The sequence below is a fragment of the Rhinichthys klamathensis genome, unplaced genomic scaffold (genome assembly GCF_029890125.1).
Source record: "Rhinichthys klamathensis goyatoka isolate OS25496 unplaced genomic scaffold, OSU_Roscu_1.1 h1tg000196l_1, whole genome shotgun sequence".
Taxonomy (NCBI): Eukaryota; Metazoa; Chordata; class Actinopteri; order Cypriniformes; family Leuciscidae; genus Rhinichthys; species Rhinichthys klamathensis.
In genome coordinates this window covers 830,283-848,603 of record NW_026606722.1, presented here as the reverse complement: position 1 = coordinate 848,603, position 18,321 = coordinate 830,283, and the positions used below count along the sequence as shown (strand labels likewise).

Here is an 18,321-nt window from a genome sequence, read left to right as displayed (position 1 = left end):
AGACAGTCCTGCTCACATGGTGTAATAGAAAAGGTGTAAATCTCCCTCCCAGGACTAAAGGTTTACAGGACGGGCATTTTTCCCCATCTCAGCAGGTTTCCCTCTTGCCTGCAGACATGTCTAGTGCGTTCATGCTTCTAGAGGACCATTCAACAGTTTTGGAGGCCTCAGCTTTGTGACAAAAGCAATGGACAGATGGCCCACTTCTTTCTAGGCAGAAAGTTCAGAACATGGAGAGGCAGACCCTCAATTCTTCCAAAAGCAAGACGAAATATGAAGTTCCAGTTTTGGGATTTTTGGTACAGAGCACCTAAGGGGACATGATGATTTGAGAAATGAAAAATTTGAAATGATAGAAAAAATAATATTTCAATGCTTTTGTGTTCTTTTGTAAAAGCATTGTGTTCCCCAAGAAACTCTGCGTTCTTTCACAAAATTATAGCGTTTCCCTGAGAAACTCTGCGTTCTTTCGCAACACTGTTGCGTTTGCCTGAGAAACCTTGCGTTCACTTGTAAAAGCTGAAATGTAGTTTTTTCCATTTACCTCATATTTCTAGAGATGCACCGAAACAAAATGTCTCTGCCGATACCAATAGCTGATTATTCAGAATGGTATCGGCCAATACTGATAGTTAGATTTTCTTAAGGAACAAAAATCTCTACCAACTAATGCTGCAAACTATTTAGGGAACCCTCTCATTTGGTACAACCTATACTATAATATTAGAGGTTAAAATTAATAACAGAGCCTAGTATTATATTCAAATGCTAATTATTTTCACATTTATTATACTTTGTTATATATTATATGTTTGTATACTCACTTGCACATAAGTAGTTTGCATAAACACTGCTGTTTTTAAACAATCGGCCAATAGCTGATAGTGAAAATAATTGCTTTTATCAGCCGATACCGAATATTGGCTGATATATCGGTGCATCTTTAATTATTTCCCTCACAAAAGTATTGAAAGAATGCAAAAGCATTGAAATATAAGTTTTCCTCCCATCTAATTTTTTCCCCCCATCAAACTGTCCCTGCTTGATATTTAGGTGATATATAGCGTGGGAATCATCAACGTCGGAGGAATTAATGAAGTTGAAAACAGGACACTTTTATGACCGATTTCATGAATCCCAAAAAGAACCCTTAATGAGGATGAATGTAGGCAAAAATCTATCAACAAAATAATACAGATTAATGAAGAAAATCCAGCAATTGCATGCCACAAATTAGGCAAAGTCATCACAATGACATCTGGGACACTAGGACAAAATGTCAAAGGTGAAAGACAGACACACTCTGTGAATTTGCTTAGAGAAAACACTATTCTCCTGGCAGATTGCAGAAACGGCTGACGCTCACAGGAAGAGCTCCATCCAGATTGGTCTCTGATGACATTGGGGACACTTTGGTTAACTTTTGCCTGACACAAAATGAAGGTCACCGTTTGCGTCAACAGAATCGGATTGCTGAATGTGTGCTTTGGAGCAGCTAGTGCCCTGCCAATGTGCCACCTGGTCTCTTCATTAACAACTTCATTACGCTGCATTTCATTAGGCAGCAATAAATAAACAGACAATCAATGCATTCCCACCTGAACCTAGATGGATGCTACAAGCCCATGAAATTGCTCAACAAGCTCTAGTTATAAACACTGACTGTGGAGTTGGTAATGTGCAAAACTTTTAATCAACTAGTGTGAGTAGGCCGACTGGAAGTTGATTAAATGGTCTTCAGGAAGCCCTGAATAAGAATAATAAGGCTAATTTGGGGTTCAACTGGCCCACGATCAGACACATAGGGACAGTAGCTTAGGAGATGTTCTTGTGTTCAAAAACAACAAGAGTGGACAACCGAATGGAACAGAACATAGGAGTCCCGAGATGACTTTTGAAAAAGTTTATTCATTTATTCACTTTTTGTGCGACTTTCTTTCTTCAGACACAAAAAGTTAAGAAAAACAATCCATCTCTGTGAGTCCATATAATGCAAGTGTAAGGATCCCCCAAAGTTGAAGCTTCAAAAACCACATAAAGTACAGTAAATATGACAGGAAGCCATATGACCCCAGTTGATAAATTAAGGAGTATCCCTTAAAAAAACCACACACACAATGTTATGGCGCTTTTCCACTGCTGGTACGGCTCGGTACGGTTCGGCACGGTTCGGCTCGCTTCGCTTTTCCACTGTGTGGTACGACTCGGCTCAGCACGGCTCGGTTTGCTTTTCCACTGCAGTTAGTAACGCTTCAAAGTGGGTGGGATTATAGTCTGACCGTTATAGTTTATCCGCTCCCCGGAAACCAACGAGAGGAACGTCTGCACTTCGTCCCCTGACCATGATTCAGCCATTTCTTTTTTGGAAGTTTTCTTTCTTTCTTTTTTCTTCAAGCAAGTCAAGCAAGTAGTTTTAAAACAGGTGCTACAGCGGTGGCTGTTAGTGGCTATTTAAATCTAGCGTGTTTGATGTCTCAAAATACAATGACGCTGGTAGTGACGATTCTGTCTGACCAATCAGTGATCTGCAGTGTGTTTACGTCACATTTTAGTATCGGTACGGTACGCTTGAAACCTCGACAGAGGTGGTACCATTTAAAGCGAGCCGAAGCGAGCCATACCGTACCATGCAGTGGAAAAGCGCCACAAGTGAGTCGCACCGAGCCGAGCCGTACCGTACCATGCAGTGGAAAAGCGCCAAAGCGTCCCGTACCGAACCGTACCATGCAGTGGAAAAGCGCCATTAATGGCACAAAATGCTCCAAATACAGCGCAAGTTGTGATGCAAGATCAAAAGATGTCTATCTGTGTTTATGACTGTACAATAGCTGTGGTTAATTAAAGCTGCCAGCAATACAAAAAAAGAGAAGCTATTTAAAAGCAACAGTGCCAACAGCTGTCCAGCTCAAGAGTTTCACACAGATCATCTACAGACATTTTACTTAACCATTTACGATACACTATATAAGTGGAAATTCTCCATCTCAATTCTTGTCATCTTATGTGAGGTTCACTGTATGAGTCTCACTTATGTCTCTTTATTCCAGTCTATATAGGCTGTTGAGAAAGTTTTGTTTAATAAGGAATGTGGGAATTTGTGAAAGGCAGCCTTTCTGTCTGAATAAAGCCAGCTGAAAGAGCCTGCATGGGCCATCTCATGCCTGCACTCCTAGGCCAAACGACCAAGAAAGACCTTCCGCTATTGCAGAGCCACAAACAAAGTAAAAAATAAACTCTTGCTGCATTGGTTTTCCCTTTAATTCTGCCATGGACCCAGTAACTGTCCTACATGCTGAGACAGCACAGATAGGAAGTTTTGTTTAAGAATACCATGTTGTGATTCATCCGTCTTGCGTATACTGGAAAAGCGAGTTTTTAAAGAGCAACACTTCTGACTGCTCAGCTGAGTGGCACACCCTTTAAACTTCTAGAATATAATTAAGAAAAGAAACAAGCCTGGCTAAAGAACTCTGCCAAGTTATAGGGAAACGTATAAACGTTAAATCCTGCTCCCGGAGGTCCACCTTCCTGCAGAGTTTAGCTCAAACAAACCAGGCTGGAAGTTTCTAGTGATCCTGAAGACTTTGATTAGCTGGTTCAAGAGTGTTTAATTAGGGTTAAAGCCTCCAGGAACAGGATTGGATACCCCTGCTTTAAAATAAGGCCATCCTTAAAAATATTTTGGTTTGCAGTAACAGCAAAAAAAAAAGGGTCGGTAGGTAGGTCTATATTTTTTTTTTTCAAGATTCAATGTAAAAAAAAAAGGATAATTTTGGTCATGGTGATTAGGTCGGTATGAATTTAAACAAATTTGCATATCGTGACGTCACTGACTGGGTCTTCAACCCCCATGCCTTCGGGCGCACCATTGCGAACCTCATTCTGATACAGGTTATATACCACAAACAATTTGAAATCTTTGTAAAAAAAAAAAAACATATTTATTGCATTAATTCCAGCTGCATTCATTTGGAAAAAAATAGGCAGAATAAAAAAAATAAAAAAAGGAGCCACTAGATTTCAATGAAAGTGGATTTTCAGAGGGAAACAAATAAATTAAAATGACTAATCTCACCAGCGCCGCGCCGACCAATAAAACAGCGCGTTTGGCACCATTCGTTTACATTTGACCCATACTGTTACAAGCCCCCTTTCTGGTCTAGAAGGCAGGAAAGGAGGGTAACAAAAAGTTGCAGGGAGAGAGTGAGAGATTTGACCCATAAACATCTACTATTATTAACGGAAATCAGTGTGGTCAAATAGCTAGGCGCATTGTAGGAAACTATAGGCCGATTAAGTAGTCCTGACATATTATGGAATGGTCGATTTTCTTTTGTGCAATTTAGTACATTTCGGTATGGGATGTGCTGTTTTATTGGTCAGCGTGGCGCTGGTGAGATTAGTTCCCGCCGCTCTGACCATTGGCGCGCTCCGAGAAAAGGCCGTTAACATCGATTCCCTATTTGAATTTCGAATAATGAGCGACTAAATGTAGGCTCATACAGACGTATTTCACAAGCAGCCGCGCCGCAGCCATCATCACCGAGCGCGAACCATTGACAGTGAATGAAACAAAGCGAACGCACAGGCCATAGTGTGACATGCGTAAACCAATGGTGTAAACATAATCATAATAGATGACGCCACGGGTTTTTATTTAAAAGAAAGAACGTAGCCTACGCAATTTATATTCACAATACTTACTATAATAAATGTATATTATTTTATTGCATTTGTATTAGTTGTTTGAAGAGTAAAAAAAAAAATCAGTCGGTCTTAATGCAAGTTTACAACCGGCAAGTCGGTCGGACTAAAAGGGAAAAAATAATAATAATTGGGTCGGTCCTAATTTGACAGGGTTGGTCGGGTTACGGCAAACAAGAATATTTTTAAGGATGGCCTAATAGAAAAAAAAATTACAGACTGAAATTCCATGAATGTTATGCAGCGTCACCACCACACCAAGATGCAATCTGCAGGCTTGGCAAATGATTGAGTTGTGAAGACCTGGCTAAGCTAGTTTCACAGGTTCACTTTAACCCACATTGGGTCACTGCCCTCATTCTTAAACTGGGTTCAGTGATTTAACTGCCCATTGATACAAGGTGAAAAATCCCTCATAAGCTATCTCAATGCAACAGCGACATAAGTGAAAAAGATAGTGCGGGCTGTCAAGAGATTCTTTTATGGGGGGTTGAAGAGATGAAATAAACACCTTTTAAAAATGTTGCGCTTTTTAAAAGTGATGCACCGAATTACTTTTTACTGAAATCTGATTTGAGACCAATATTACTTCATGTTAGTATAGGGATACTGAGCAAGATACTTTTGTGAGTGACACTGGTTGAGTTTCTATAGCAGGGTCATTTCAAATTACAAGGAGCACTTAGCTTTGAGAACCTCTCCATGAGTCACTGATATCCAGATTAGCATTATCCATTCAGAAGTTACTCAGTAACTCACAACATTTACCTCCCTGAAGTGTAATAACAAATGGACCCCTCACTGGTCTGATAATACTCCCTCGGTTCATCATCACTTTGCCATTTTATATGTCTGTCTTTTTGCTTGATGCCCATATCAAAATATATAGCCAAAGTATATACCCTCTACTTCTAATAACTGAATTTTTAACACTGTAAATGACCTGAAATAGTTAATTTACAATAACAAATAATAAATAAAAAAAAACACAATAACCAAGTATGCCTATACAATTATAGGTAAAGTAAAAGTGTACAATTTTTTTTTTTAGAAATAATCAAGCCAATAAACAGATTGTTTTTGGTTAAACAGTTTGTTTGGCTGGAGTTCATGACTTTTAAACACAAACATCAATGAAATCAACACTGAATTTATGTTCCAGGTCTTAAGGTCCAAAATGTATAACCTCATAGGCCTAGTTCCTAATTTTTCATAAAACGTAATCCCCTTCATCTTTACATTACTGAGACTATTATCCAAGAGTTTTCAATAGAGCTCAAGTGATGATGTTAATTTTTTCAGATCAACCCAACAGGCTCATTTATCATTTCCAGTTGGGTTTTGTAACAGCGGTTTTCAAATTAAACAGTATAGATACATGCAGTAAAATAAGGTCTGGTTAATATTACTTTAAGTGATTTTCCTGCTTTGCTTTATTGTTTTGTTTTTTGCCAGTCCGTTTATGTTTGGTACCTGAAACGGACATACAACTTTGATTTGTCTGATTTGTCAAGTACATAAACTTCTTTTGGTATTTCAACACAACATGGTAATTCTTAATTTTACATTTAGGAAAACTAGTGGCCAAAATCATATGAATCTCATTTGTTAGTTTTTGTATTTCTGTCAGGACCACTATCGTCGAATATGATTGACAATTAGCATACAGTTTGGATTGGCGGTTTGGTTCTGTTCTGGGCAAGAACTCCCTGCGCATCCATGGAGCCTAGCAAAGATAAGAGCAGGGAGAGCAGCGATAACCCCCCTTAGGGTAAACAGAACAGAACCAACATGAATGTATTGCAGATATCATTAATTCAAGATTTTAAAGTACAACATGATTCAATAATTTTTTCTGATTCAAGGGGAATCAGAATGCCAAATGCTGACTGGGCGAGAGGAGGAGCTAGGGAGGGAGGAGGGTATGAGCTCCTGAGAAACGCGAGAGCTGCTGATAATACTGAATAGCTTATATATATGTATACAGTGATAGGCGTCGTATTCCTATAGGTAGACGTGGATCAGCTAAGAGTCAGCTGATGCGAGCTTGACTAACATGACCTGCCAAAACTGACGCTACGCTTGATTGAGACAAAATCACCACCTCGCAAAATAGCTGTTTTTTACCGTGAAACAGTGTATTTTGAGATTGGGTCTTTTCCATGGGTTGGGTATTTGTACTCCTTATGTGGCAAAATAGGTCTTGTTAAAGCTTAGAAGCGTGGCTAAACAGGGAATATAGGCATATGACCATCACTTAACAAGTGCTTTTAACTCTTTCCCCACCAGAGTTTTTGAAAAAAGTTGCCAGCCACCGCCAGCATTTTTGATCATTTTCACAAAAGTTTCATGGCCCCAAGAATATTTTGTTGTATGAATATCTGAACATGCATTTATTTTAGCTTCATGCATTCCTTTTGATCAACACTTGAATGTGGGTGTTTCATAAAAAAATTCTACATTTTGAACAAAAAGCTGAGAAATCACATTTTTGTCAAAGACTACGTCTGGATCAGATTCAGACCGATGATCAAAAGTAGATGGAGAAGATTGAGTCCATCAACACCCCTAAAGCTTCACTGTCCTGTAGCTCGTCTTGGGTCGACATTTTATTCAGTAACATTAATCAATCTGATTTATATGTAGTTTAATGTTGATGATCGCGTTATTTTACATATGCATATGCCTACATGATATCACTTCAGTACTATTTCAGAAGATGTGTAATAGCGCCCCCTACCGTACATGAAAATGTGATCTGTAAAATCACCGTACATAACAGATAGACTTGTGTCATATATCGTTGAAAAGGTCTCCACTAGCAGAATACAACAAGCATATTTATTTAAGTTTGAGACCAAACTATACCAAGTATTTGCATGAAAAAGCGCCGCCAATGCACATTTTGTAACTTCACAAAACATTTTAAACAATAATAGATCGCATATCTGTATTTAGAGCAGGTGGTCTTGAACGACAAGCAAAACAAAACATAAGACATTGCGTAGATCATGGAGTGACGCGACATGCTGCTTGGCTAAAGATAAAGGATTTCCGGGATTTGATCACATCGCGGTCATGACGCAGTGTTTGTTTTGAAAGCAGTCATCATTTGAAAGTTCAAACAATCGAAACTGGATCTCAGGTGTGGTGGGTAGGGGCGATGTTGAGAGACCAATCGCGCACTGTTTTACAGCTGGACCGCGCTTGTATTGCTTTATTTATAATTTGAAAACTGCCGTTAAAAAAAATGGTTTGAAATTCCAATGGAACCCATGACTTGAAATATCACCATTGATTTTAGAATTAACCTGAGCACTCTATTAACCCTCTGGGGACGGCAAACGCACCGGTGCGTTTTGGCAGATTTTTTTCACATAGCAGAAAAATAGACTTAAACTACTCCATCATTTCTGGTCATACAGAGTTAAGACATATTAAAGAATAAACTGTTAAATGTCTACCTTTTTATGTGCCCACCTACAATCGAAATAAAATATTGTGCTTTTGTAAAATAAAGAAAATAAACAGGGTGTGTGTTCTGCCTCTCCATGTCCGTGAACTTTTTTCTGGAGCACGTCTCTAAACTTAACTATTAAACTGACAAAAGTCTAAGTTGACTGACACAGGCGTCACATTGCTGTAGGAGATCTGAGTGAGAAATTGATGACGACTAAATCCATTAACATGCTTTACATGCATGACAATCATCAGGACCCTTGTTAGACAGTGATTCACAGGATCTTGATTTACTTTCGAAATCTGAATTGCAAAAATGTTGCCCACATAAACCAGTTTTAGAATATGCTAGCAATGTAGCACTCCTTCCTGTGTGTGTGAAGGTTTCAACTCTTGAAACCATAGAGTTGTGAGCAGTTGTGCAACACAGCTTGGGATCGAACACTGCGATGAAATATGAACCTGTCTCTTAAGATTACCGCAGCACCATCTGTGCATTGGGACGGCCAACGGCTCAACTGATTGATGAGACCCCTTAGGGAGGAAAGAGAGCAGGGGACCTCATACACACACACACACTCTCAAATCCATCCACTCTCTATTTGCCTTTCACTAGCCAATATCTCTGGCAAATACCTCCACAGGTCCCACTTCACACATTTATCACCTTCCTACGGCTGTTAGAGAGTCTGAGGATCCCTGTGGAATCAAGATACATACTCCGTCCGAACATATGCACTCTACCTGACATCATATTAAATGACACTGCGCCACACATTAAATCCAGGCCACACACATTGACCTCCAGGGGCTTAACCATGATAAAATTGATTTCATCAATTGGAAAAGATGGCATCGCGACAGGCCTCTTTAAGATCAAAGTAGACCACCATGTTGTGCACAAGCCATGGAGAGTTTATCAGGGTGGAAAGGGCTGAATCTGATGAAAGACTTTTGCACTGTTACATTGTAATGACAAAAATGTGTGAACAGCTTGTAACGAAACTTAGAAAACAAGACCTTCCCTGACCTAGTTGTCTATGAAAGCCTGTAGAGTGATTTTTCTGCGAAGGATTCGGATCATTTTTGCCGAGAAAATTAAAAGGATGTGACGTTTACACACACTACCGAGATCCTCTCTCCCGTTCAATGACACATGAAACGAATGCTTATACAATGTTCAGGATAATGCAGACAGAGCTATTCTGTACAGTAATGTCAATGTGTCATGCAAAGAAAAGGGATTGATTCAAACTATAGTCTCACAGAGCCAGCTCTATATAGTCTATAGTCTCTAATTATAATCAAACTATCATAACTGTGTAATTTTAATTACCTCATCTGTCGACATGATGCCAGTGGAATGATAGACCTTGTGTAAACATCCACAAAGCAATGACCAGATCCTTTCTTAAAGGGGCATTCGGTAACTCTAGCCACTTATTCGCTGATTTTCACTTTTCTTGTCGCATGTTTTCTCAACGAGCTCCCCCTACAGCTGTGGTGTGAATATTTCACAACACTGTCGTAAATTCACTTGCAGTGTCCTCCTCCCCTTTCTACCGTAGACGCGCTCATGTGCTTTTGTTATTGTCGGATCTGGGGGCTGTTCCATAAACCAAGATTAGAGTATAAGCCAGGCTTATTTCGGTTAGTCAGGCTTATTTTTGGTAGATTCGGTTTCATAAATCAAACTTAAAATAGTTCAAACTCAGTTACCCTGGCAACTTATGCTGGGAAACTAGCCTGGTCCAGGGCAGGCTAACTGTCAGGCTAAGCCTCAGTTGTTACACAGATCCTCAACACTGACCGACAAGAACACAATGATATTACCACTGACAGTCTCTAATACCATTATTGGACTTTATAAATACACAGTATACAGAAAATCAACTTAAATAAGGCTACAATAGACAATATATAAGGCGTTTTAAAGTTGTCCGTTTAGGACATGTCATTTTTGTAATAAAGACATTTTAATTAAGGAATGCCTCGGTTATCAGAGAATTCTTTCTCTACACTGTCTCTTATATATATATATATATATATATATATATATATATATATATATATATATATTTTTTATGTACTTTATTATGTCTTTCAATTCAAACACATTTAACACAATTATACAAATGGACAGTTCCTTTAAAGACATCATATTTTCCCCCAATAAATATTCCTTATTTTTCCTTCTACTTTCTTTTTTCTTTTGTGATAATACCAACACATACATATAAATAAAACAATAAATAAATATTAATAAAATATAACATTCACATATATCAAACTCTTATAATGAATGACACATAATTCCTAATAGTTATTCAAGTAATATTATTTAAATATCAAATATTCAATATTAAATAAGTAAATAAATAAAATAACAAATAACTAGAAATAAAAGGGAAGGTTACATAAAAATGTATAGTTAATGTAGGCCAATATATATTCCTTTATTTTATGGAATATTCTTTAATTTTAGAGTTGCACATATCTTTTCAAAATGTATACATTTGTTCTTAATTTAATGTTATCCTCTCCATAATGTACTTTAGAAACTAAATCTAACCACTCATTTAAAGCTGGGGATTCTTGCTTTCTCAAAAAAATGATTGTATTAAAAGCTGTACTTCTCAGCATTCTAAATAAGTATATATCATCTTTATAAAGTAGCATAGGTCCTATACCCAAAACTATATTTTGTATCTTTATATATTTAGTTTCTTAAAAAAAATCTTCCCTGAATTAGGCTACTTCTGTTCAATTTCTTTTTTTTATTAGAAGTAGGCTATAAAATATATGAGTGTAATGAGCTAGAAGTTCACTGCAACTTATTATAATTAGAAGATATTTCTAGTGTTTTCCAAGCAAAATGTATATTTTAGTCAGAATTATTGCGCTCCTATTTGGCGCGCATGCGCGCAGCAGCGCTCGTTCAATATGAAGATTAGCAGCAAAATGGATACATTTGCACGACTTTCTAACATTTACAGATGGAGAATATAACTGTAAAATGTAATTTTTGCACTGAAGGGGGAAAAAAAACATGTCACAAACGCATAAAACAGCACAAAATATACGCTGATTGATGGTGGATCGATTTGATCCACGATCGACCTCTATGGCTGCTTCAGAAACGCGTGCACACGCAATTATCTAGACTAGATAAACCTGGATCAAATTAGTGAGATTGCGTGAACTTCAATTACCTTTTATGGAACCACTTTAGCCCCAACTTATTTGTTAGGCTCATTCAAGTCCGGTTTTGGAGTTTAATCCCCGCTTTTCTAAGCTTCATTTATGGAACAGCCCCCAGGTGTGTTGAACAAATGAGTCCCAGACACTCCAACTTTATCGTGTGGAGCTATGTCTACCGTATTGCCGTAAAGCAGTTCGTGTTACTCACTCTTTCTCGCTTCTCATGAGACTTCCTATTTCCAACTTACAGGGACGGTAGTCCCTATGTTGCAAGGCTGGTTTTCCGCCTGGGAACGCTGGGGGGAGCGGGGAAAGTCACCATTCTCACCAGAACAGGTTATTTAAACATCCAAATGATTTCTAAATGGATTTATTAAGTTGAAAAAGTTGCCAAGTGCTGCTTTAACTGCTGTTTTTTAACCGCTGTCATTTTTTTGTTGTGTTTATTTAGTTATTGAGAGAAAAGTGTCCAGCAAATAGGCTATTTACATATTCATCTAAATGTCGCTCTCAGCAGCGTGGATGTAGTTCACTTAATGGCCACCGGTGTCACTAATAACTAGGGTTTCTGAATTCTACATATAGCCCCTTTAAATAAAATACTATCGTTTTTGCATTTCAGTAATGAGAATAAGATTTTTATTCTTATGCTAATGATATCTGTGCTTAATTGCCACATTAAAAAAATCTCAATGGCCCTATAAATAGGCATAATTTTTTTTAAGCACAATTTAATTTATTCATTTTGATTTGGGGTGAAATATGACTTGAGATGCTTCATAAGCATAAGACAGCAGAAGTGAGGCCGAAAAATGATACATTGTCAAACACTGGTGTTTTAAATGTATCAGAGGTCAACATCATATTTGGTCAATCTATGCTCACAGCCTCACACATTACAAGCTTTCTAAATATTGTCAATTGGCATTTATGTTAAACGCAGACTCAAAAGTCAAAAGCTAGCCAACTCAACAGGAAACATTTTCAGATGTCGCTTCAAAAGCACAATACTGTCTTGTCATCTGAAATCATGGCATTGGGAGTGCAACTAAAGCCAGGCTTAACACGCCATTTCATTACAGCTATCAAACAGTCAGCTCATGTGGGTGTTTAGGGTGGTGATCACATTGATTTATTTTTGTAAGCCCTTCCGCAGCACGAGAAAACAAAGATCATCAGCACATCCAAAATCCATTCACCCGACCTACTGTAAAAGCAATTAACACCAGACCTTCACTCAAGGCCACACTCACATGTGATACTGTTGTTTTATTGATCTGAGGTGATTCAAGTAATTACCACAGTCCAGGGTAATTAGTTACATCTTCAGTAATAGTGTGAGATCTAAACACTAGCTTACAGTTAACTGTTAAGTACTACATACTAGCAATATGATCATTCACATTACTTCACCCAAGCTATTTTGCACGTTTCCTCCTCTAGTTTCATATTACTTACAGAACTTAAAACTAAAGCGTCAGGAAATGATTGATGCCTATAATGCTAACGCTAGTATTAGTTAAATAGCTCTTTGAAATCAAGCCTTCCATTCTGTTCTAAGTGTTATAAACTTCAAATGATCATCTTAAAACTTCATACCTCAGATTAATGAGCAATACTGTTAAAACCCCACATGAAATGCAGTTTTCTCCCCTGTGTACATATTTCAAATTGAAACAGTGAGTTGACAGGAAATATTGTGTTGAATAGCTAATACACTTTCGTTTATGCCGCAGTCATGAGCCATGATTTACTGCTTGCAATTGACAATCAGAGGCATGTGGCATTTATATTTTAGGGGGAGGGGCATTCCACTGAAACTTCATATAGAATACCGGTAGGGTAATGTTCACACATTTAAATCAGATGTTTGCTAATTAAGAAAGTAGCATGTGTGGGAATCCCAATATGGTGGCGCAGTGACGTCATGGGCCCTGCAGCTCTTTATTAAATAAGTGGGACATTCTCGTTCTAGACAGAATTTGATTGAAGAAAAAAATGGACACACCCACTAGTGCAAGATGAGTCATCAGAACTTTTGGTTTGTTTTTCTGGAAGACAAAAGGTCCTTGTTTTCGCACGAAAAAAAGTCAGAAACTTTCGCACGTTAAAAAATAAATACCTCACGTTGTGTCAATCACATTTACACACTGCCTCCGAAACTTTCGCCCGAAATTAAAAAATTCGGATCGGGTTCGATTTTCTGCGTTTTTCGCATGCGTAGCAGGCATTTTGACAATTCAGAGCCGCCGTACAAGCGAATGCCAAAATCCAGAACTGTTTAGGATCAATTGGTTCACGGAAATTGGTGTTCATTTTTGAATCGCTCGGGATAATCCCGTAGCTCCTTCCTTGATAAGGAAGTGGGACTCTCCTTCCTCTCTACGCAATCTCAGGATTGGATGATGGACCTAATATTTCTTTTTCTCTTTTTAAGAAGAGAGAGGACAACAAAATGATCTTTACGCTTGAAGACTCCATTTTGTATTGTTTTGCAAATTTTTCCGCAACGGATTAATTAATACGCATCGGACTCAGTGTGCAAGGTTTCTGTGCGTGACGAATTTGTAGGATGACGAATACGAAAATTTAGGACTCAGTGTGCAAGGACCTAAAGACTTAAATGTGTACTTTTTAAGAGAGTACTAATTTGGCCTCAAAGCTAAAAGATATGCACTGAAAGACACAAAACTCCAATTTCCTTGTGGTGTCTAAACAGTAATGGTGGCAAAGACGTTTACTCACCATTGAGTCCGTTGGGGATGCTCCTGTGATGATGTGGAGCGGAGAGATCATCCATCGATCGTCTTATGGTGCCAACCTTGGTTTCTACAGTCTTGTGTATATGATTAAGATGATGGTCTGGGCTTCCAGCACTTCCACCGCTGGAGGTACTGCTCCCGTCACCAACATCTCTCACAGTTCCCGAACCTCCATTTAGGTTGCTCAGACTGGACTGGCTGTCAATAGAACTCCTTGATCCCGCTCCATTCCTGTCTTCATCCAACATGAGAATGATTTCCTTTAGTTCTGCATTCTCCCGAAGAATGTTCTCCTGGTTGACCTCCAGGTCCTTGAGTTTCTGCTGATAGGTGCTCACCTCCTTCCACACGGAGCTCGCCGTATACCTGCCGAACCTCTGCCATTCCCGAGACAGCTTCTTACCTTTCTGCCGATCGTCGTCGAGAAAGCAGCAGAGTTCCCTGAGCTCCTGGTTATCATCTTGCAGTTTCTGGTTGATATCCTTTAGATTACGGATCTCGTGGAGGTGCACCTGCAGTCTGCGGTTGATGTCCTTCATCATGTTCCCATGTTCCAGCATCAGGCTCATCTTCTCGCCATCAACCCTTCTCAGCCTCTTAATCAAGTCCTCTTTGCTCCATCGGATCAGTTCATCATCAGAGATCTTACTCAGGTCATCGTTAGGACAGTGTTTTGCCATCATGACTCTTACAGAGGAACAGTCTCAGGGTGAAATTTTCAACATAGATCTAACATAATGCTGTTTCAATCCCACCAGAAAAGCACAAAACGCATTAAAAACCCAAAAGGATTCATATAATGTTCACGGGAATCCCTTTGAAAAATTGCAAGACTGTGCATAAACTGATTTGTATTCCAGAGAAATTTATTTTTTAAACTATCACCTTTATTAACGCCTCACTCACCACTAACTTTGAAATCATGCATAATTTTAAATATCCTAAAACGTACACGATATATAAATCCACGGGCATCGTTTTAAATGAAACGCGGTATGTTCTCAAGAAGAAGAAAAATCCTTTAGGCACGAAAGATCTGGGTTTCAAATGCAATATTTAAAAAATAATAATAATTATAAACACAGCCTTCATTTAAAAAAGCATGCCTGCATTCACGTTAAGCTTCAGAGCTCAGATCAGAATGTAGTTCTGTTTGTAGTTTAGCTCCTCACGTGTGTCGATGTTCAGGGTCTCTCTCGGGTTCTGCTCTTCCTCTGAACTGCTGTGTGAAGAAATGATCCGAGCGGATCTGAGCAGGTTCAGGGATGAGAGGCAAAAAGCAGGATCTGCCCTCTTAAAGAGACAGAGCCTACATTCCCAACCCCTTATAAAGAAACACAAGCGGGATTATTTGTATTCTATTTATTATAAGTAAAGGGAAAGAATAAATGATGGAACGTCGATCGACCGTGTCATTACTTTCAAACCACTAATTTTAAAGACCATTTTATATTTAGTTAGTAGATGTCTCGTGGCTGCCTTATCATTCAAAGAAAGTCAAATATGACTTACTTTTCCTATGTGAAAAATGTCATTGAACAGACAAACCGATAAAATGTATAGTACTTAAATGTGATTTGGATAAAAGTGTATGTCCGGTGTATAAATATGGCATTACAATCACACACTACGAAAAAACTGGTATCATCACATAAAATCACATCCACTTGGTCAGATCTTTATTTTAGGACATTTGAGATTTTTGTCTAGGCTATTATTCACATTTCTGTTTGGGTCAAGCTTTCATTTTCTCACAAAATATGTTTTCCTACCTTATCACCCCATATTCATATTAGGCACATCTAGCATTCACTTCAATGAATGACTAAATGAGAATGGTCCATATGTTCCTGCAGAACGTGACTGTGGAGAGATTTGTTGGTGAACTTCGCCCTCTACTGGCCAAACATTATATTTCCATCCGGGTACTACTTACAGGCTGTTACAGGCCACGAAACCATCGCCTAACAATCCGTAAAAAGTATTTTTGGTCGGTTGGTAAGTCACACATTTTTTCCTCTTTATCCTTACTCTTTTAAAAAAAAAAATACTTGTATATTTTAATAATTAATCTCAATCTCATTATTTATCGTATCTTTTCTATAAAAAGATGGTAAATCGGAAAATGTGGTAAAGTTATATTTTGGCATATCACTTAGCTAAAAAAAAAAAGGAAAAAATAAGAAGGTCCTTGACAATTTTACACACTACCAAATAAAACATGTGACGTTATGATGAAATACAGTTTTTTCCGCTTGGCTGCCACAGCTGGCTCCATAGCTCAGTGGTTAGAGCACTGGTCTTGTAAACCAGGGGTCGCGAGTTCGATCCTCGCTGGGGCCTGGAAAGGCGATGCTTTTTCTTTCGACACGTTCATAATATACGGTTGTCGTACTTCAAGAACAAGTGTTACAGTTTCACATACTACAAAGAAAGGTTACACTTTATTTTAAGGGGTCATTGTTACAGTGTAATTATGTGTTTAAGTACTGAGGAATTTTAAGTAACTACATGTACCGGTACTTACTATAGGGTTAGGGTAGGATTAGGATTAGGTTAGTTTCATGTGATTAGGCATAATTTTAAGGGTTAGTTGCATGTAATTAGGCATAATTTACTATTAATTACTATGTTAAGCACATGTAACATAACAAGGACACTGTAAAATAAAGTGTTTACCAAATAAATACTGTTCTGCTTTTATGTTTTTGATTCACTGTTTAATCTGTTTGGCAAAGTGGTAGCATAGGCCTATACAATGTGCAATGAGACCATTTTAAAATCTGATAAACAAAATGTTTTAGCATTTTGCTGACAATAATGAAAAAGTATTAAATTAGCAAAACAAGCATTTTCACCAGTGGTTTCATTAGTTCCTATTTTATTTGTTTATAAAGTGTTCATATTAATCAACTATCAATTTACAAATTGTAGTCTATTACTGATTACAAATTACATGACAAAAATCATAGTCAGTTACATAGTCTATTACATTAAAATTTTTTTTATTACTTTTGACCTAACTCATTTATCACACTGATTTGAATTTGATAATCTTGTACCATATTAATATAAAAATGCAAACAAAAAGTTTATTATTAACAAAATGAAGTGCATTAAACATTAGTTTAATTTGTGAGGTGATGAAAAGCTACTAATTATTTAAATAAAAATGTCAAATTAAAATAAATGAATAGTTTAAAAATAAAACCATTCAAAATAAAACACCTACTAAAAAGGATGATTTTTTTTTACAGTGATATATATATAATTAAAAATTTAAAGATAAAAAATGATTAATTGAAAAATTAGGGAGAATCAATGAATTATGAATAATTTACTGCCATTGTGTGACTAATATGTAATAATCATGAATCATGTAATCAATAGAAAAGTAACTGTAGTCTGATTATGAGTATTTTAAAAAGTTATATAATCCAATTACAAGTACTTCATTTTGGAATCTGATTACATAATATTATATACAGTACTACCCAGCACTGTATATAATAAAACCAAATTAATTAAAAGTGCGGATAAAGTATCATAGATGAATAGCCTGTTACAACTTCTGTGCTTAGGTTAATGTTTGAATAATACAAGACCATGTTTGCCGAGTACACACAAGTACACAAGAGTTGACACAAAACAAGTGCCATAAACATGTCCTAGCATGGTTTAATGTTGCAGATCACTCCACTCATGGGGCGTAGAGTTCCAGTGTCTTTAATGCTGAAAGACTGTCCGGGAACCAGACTGAACTCGAATCTCTGAAGCAGTTTGGCAAGCACAACTTTAGCCTCCATCTGAATGTAGAAATACGCAGAGTTGTTATGATCACAGCAAATTTGGCACTTGGAAAGCAAATTGTGCAAATGTGTGTTTGTGTTTCATCACCTGTGAGAAGACCTGCCCTAGACAGATTCGTGGACCAAGTGCAAATGGGTAGTAGCAGTAATAAGGCCTTTCAGACAAGAACACAATTTGATATCAGCAGATTTCATGCTATCATGTTTATAACATCCTCATAAAACTCATTTACAGCTTGTCCTCATAATGACTTACTTGGGGGCATTCACATCAAATCTCTCAGGATCAAACTTCAACGGATCTTTGAAAAACTTTTCCAGTCTTTGAGAGACGTAAGAACTTAACTGTATGGAAAAAGGTGAAAATGGTTCAAAATAGTCATGTA

The 18,321-nt window shown here is 37.6% G+C and overlaps 1 protein-coding gene and 1 non-coding gene across 2 annotated transcripts in view; one reads left to right on the top strand and one right to left on the bottom strand.

The window, feature by feature from the left end:
• The window catches only part of LOC130096210 (cholesterol 24-hydroxylase-like), a 76,777-nt gene that overhangs the window by 35,530 nt on the left and 22,926 nt on the right, over positions 1–18,321 (bottom strand). Inside the window, exons 13-17 of the mRNA XM_056262894.1 lie at positions 18,192–18,280; positions 18,024–18,090; positions 17,800–17,932; positions 15,299–15,412; positions 14,110–14,832 (exon numbers count right to left, since the gene is read on the bottom strand). Of these exons, the coding sequence (XP_056118869.1) occupies positions 14,110–14,832; positions 15,299–15,412; positions 17,800–17,932; positions 18,024–18,090; positions 18,192–18,280 (1,126 nt within the window). The remainder of the gene's footprint in view (positions 1–14,109; positions 14,833–15,298; positions 15,413–17,799; positions 17,933–18,023; positions 18,091–18,191; positions 18,281–18,321) is intronic.
• Positions 16,397–16,469, top strand: trnat-ugu (transfer RNA threonine (anticodon UGU)). Its single transcript has one exon. It is a non-coding gene; the product is annotated as a tRNA-Thr (tRNA).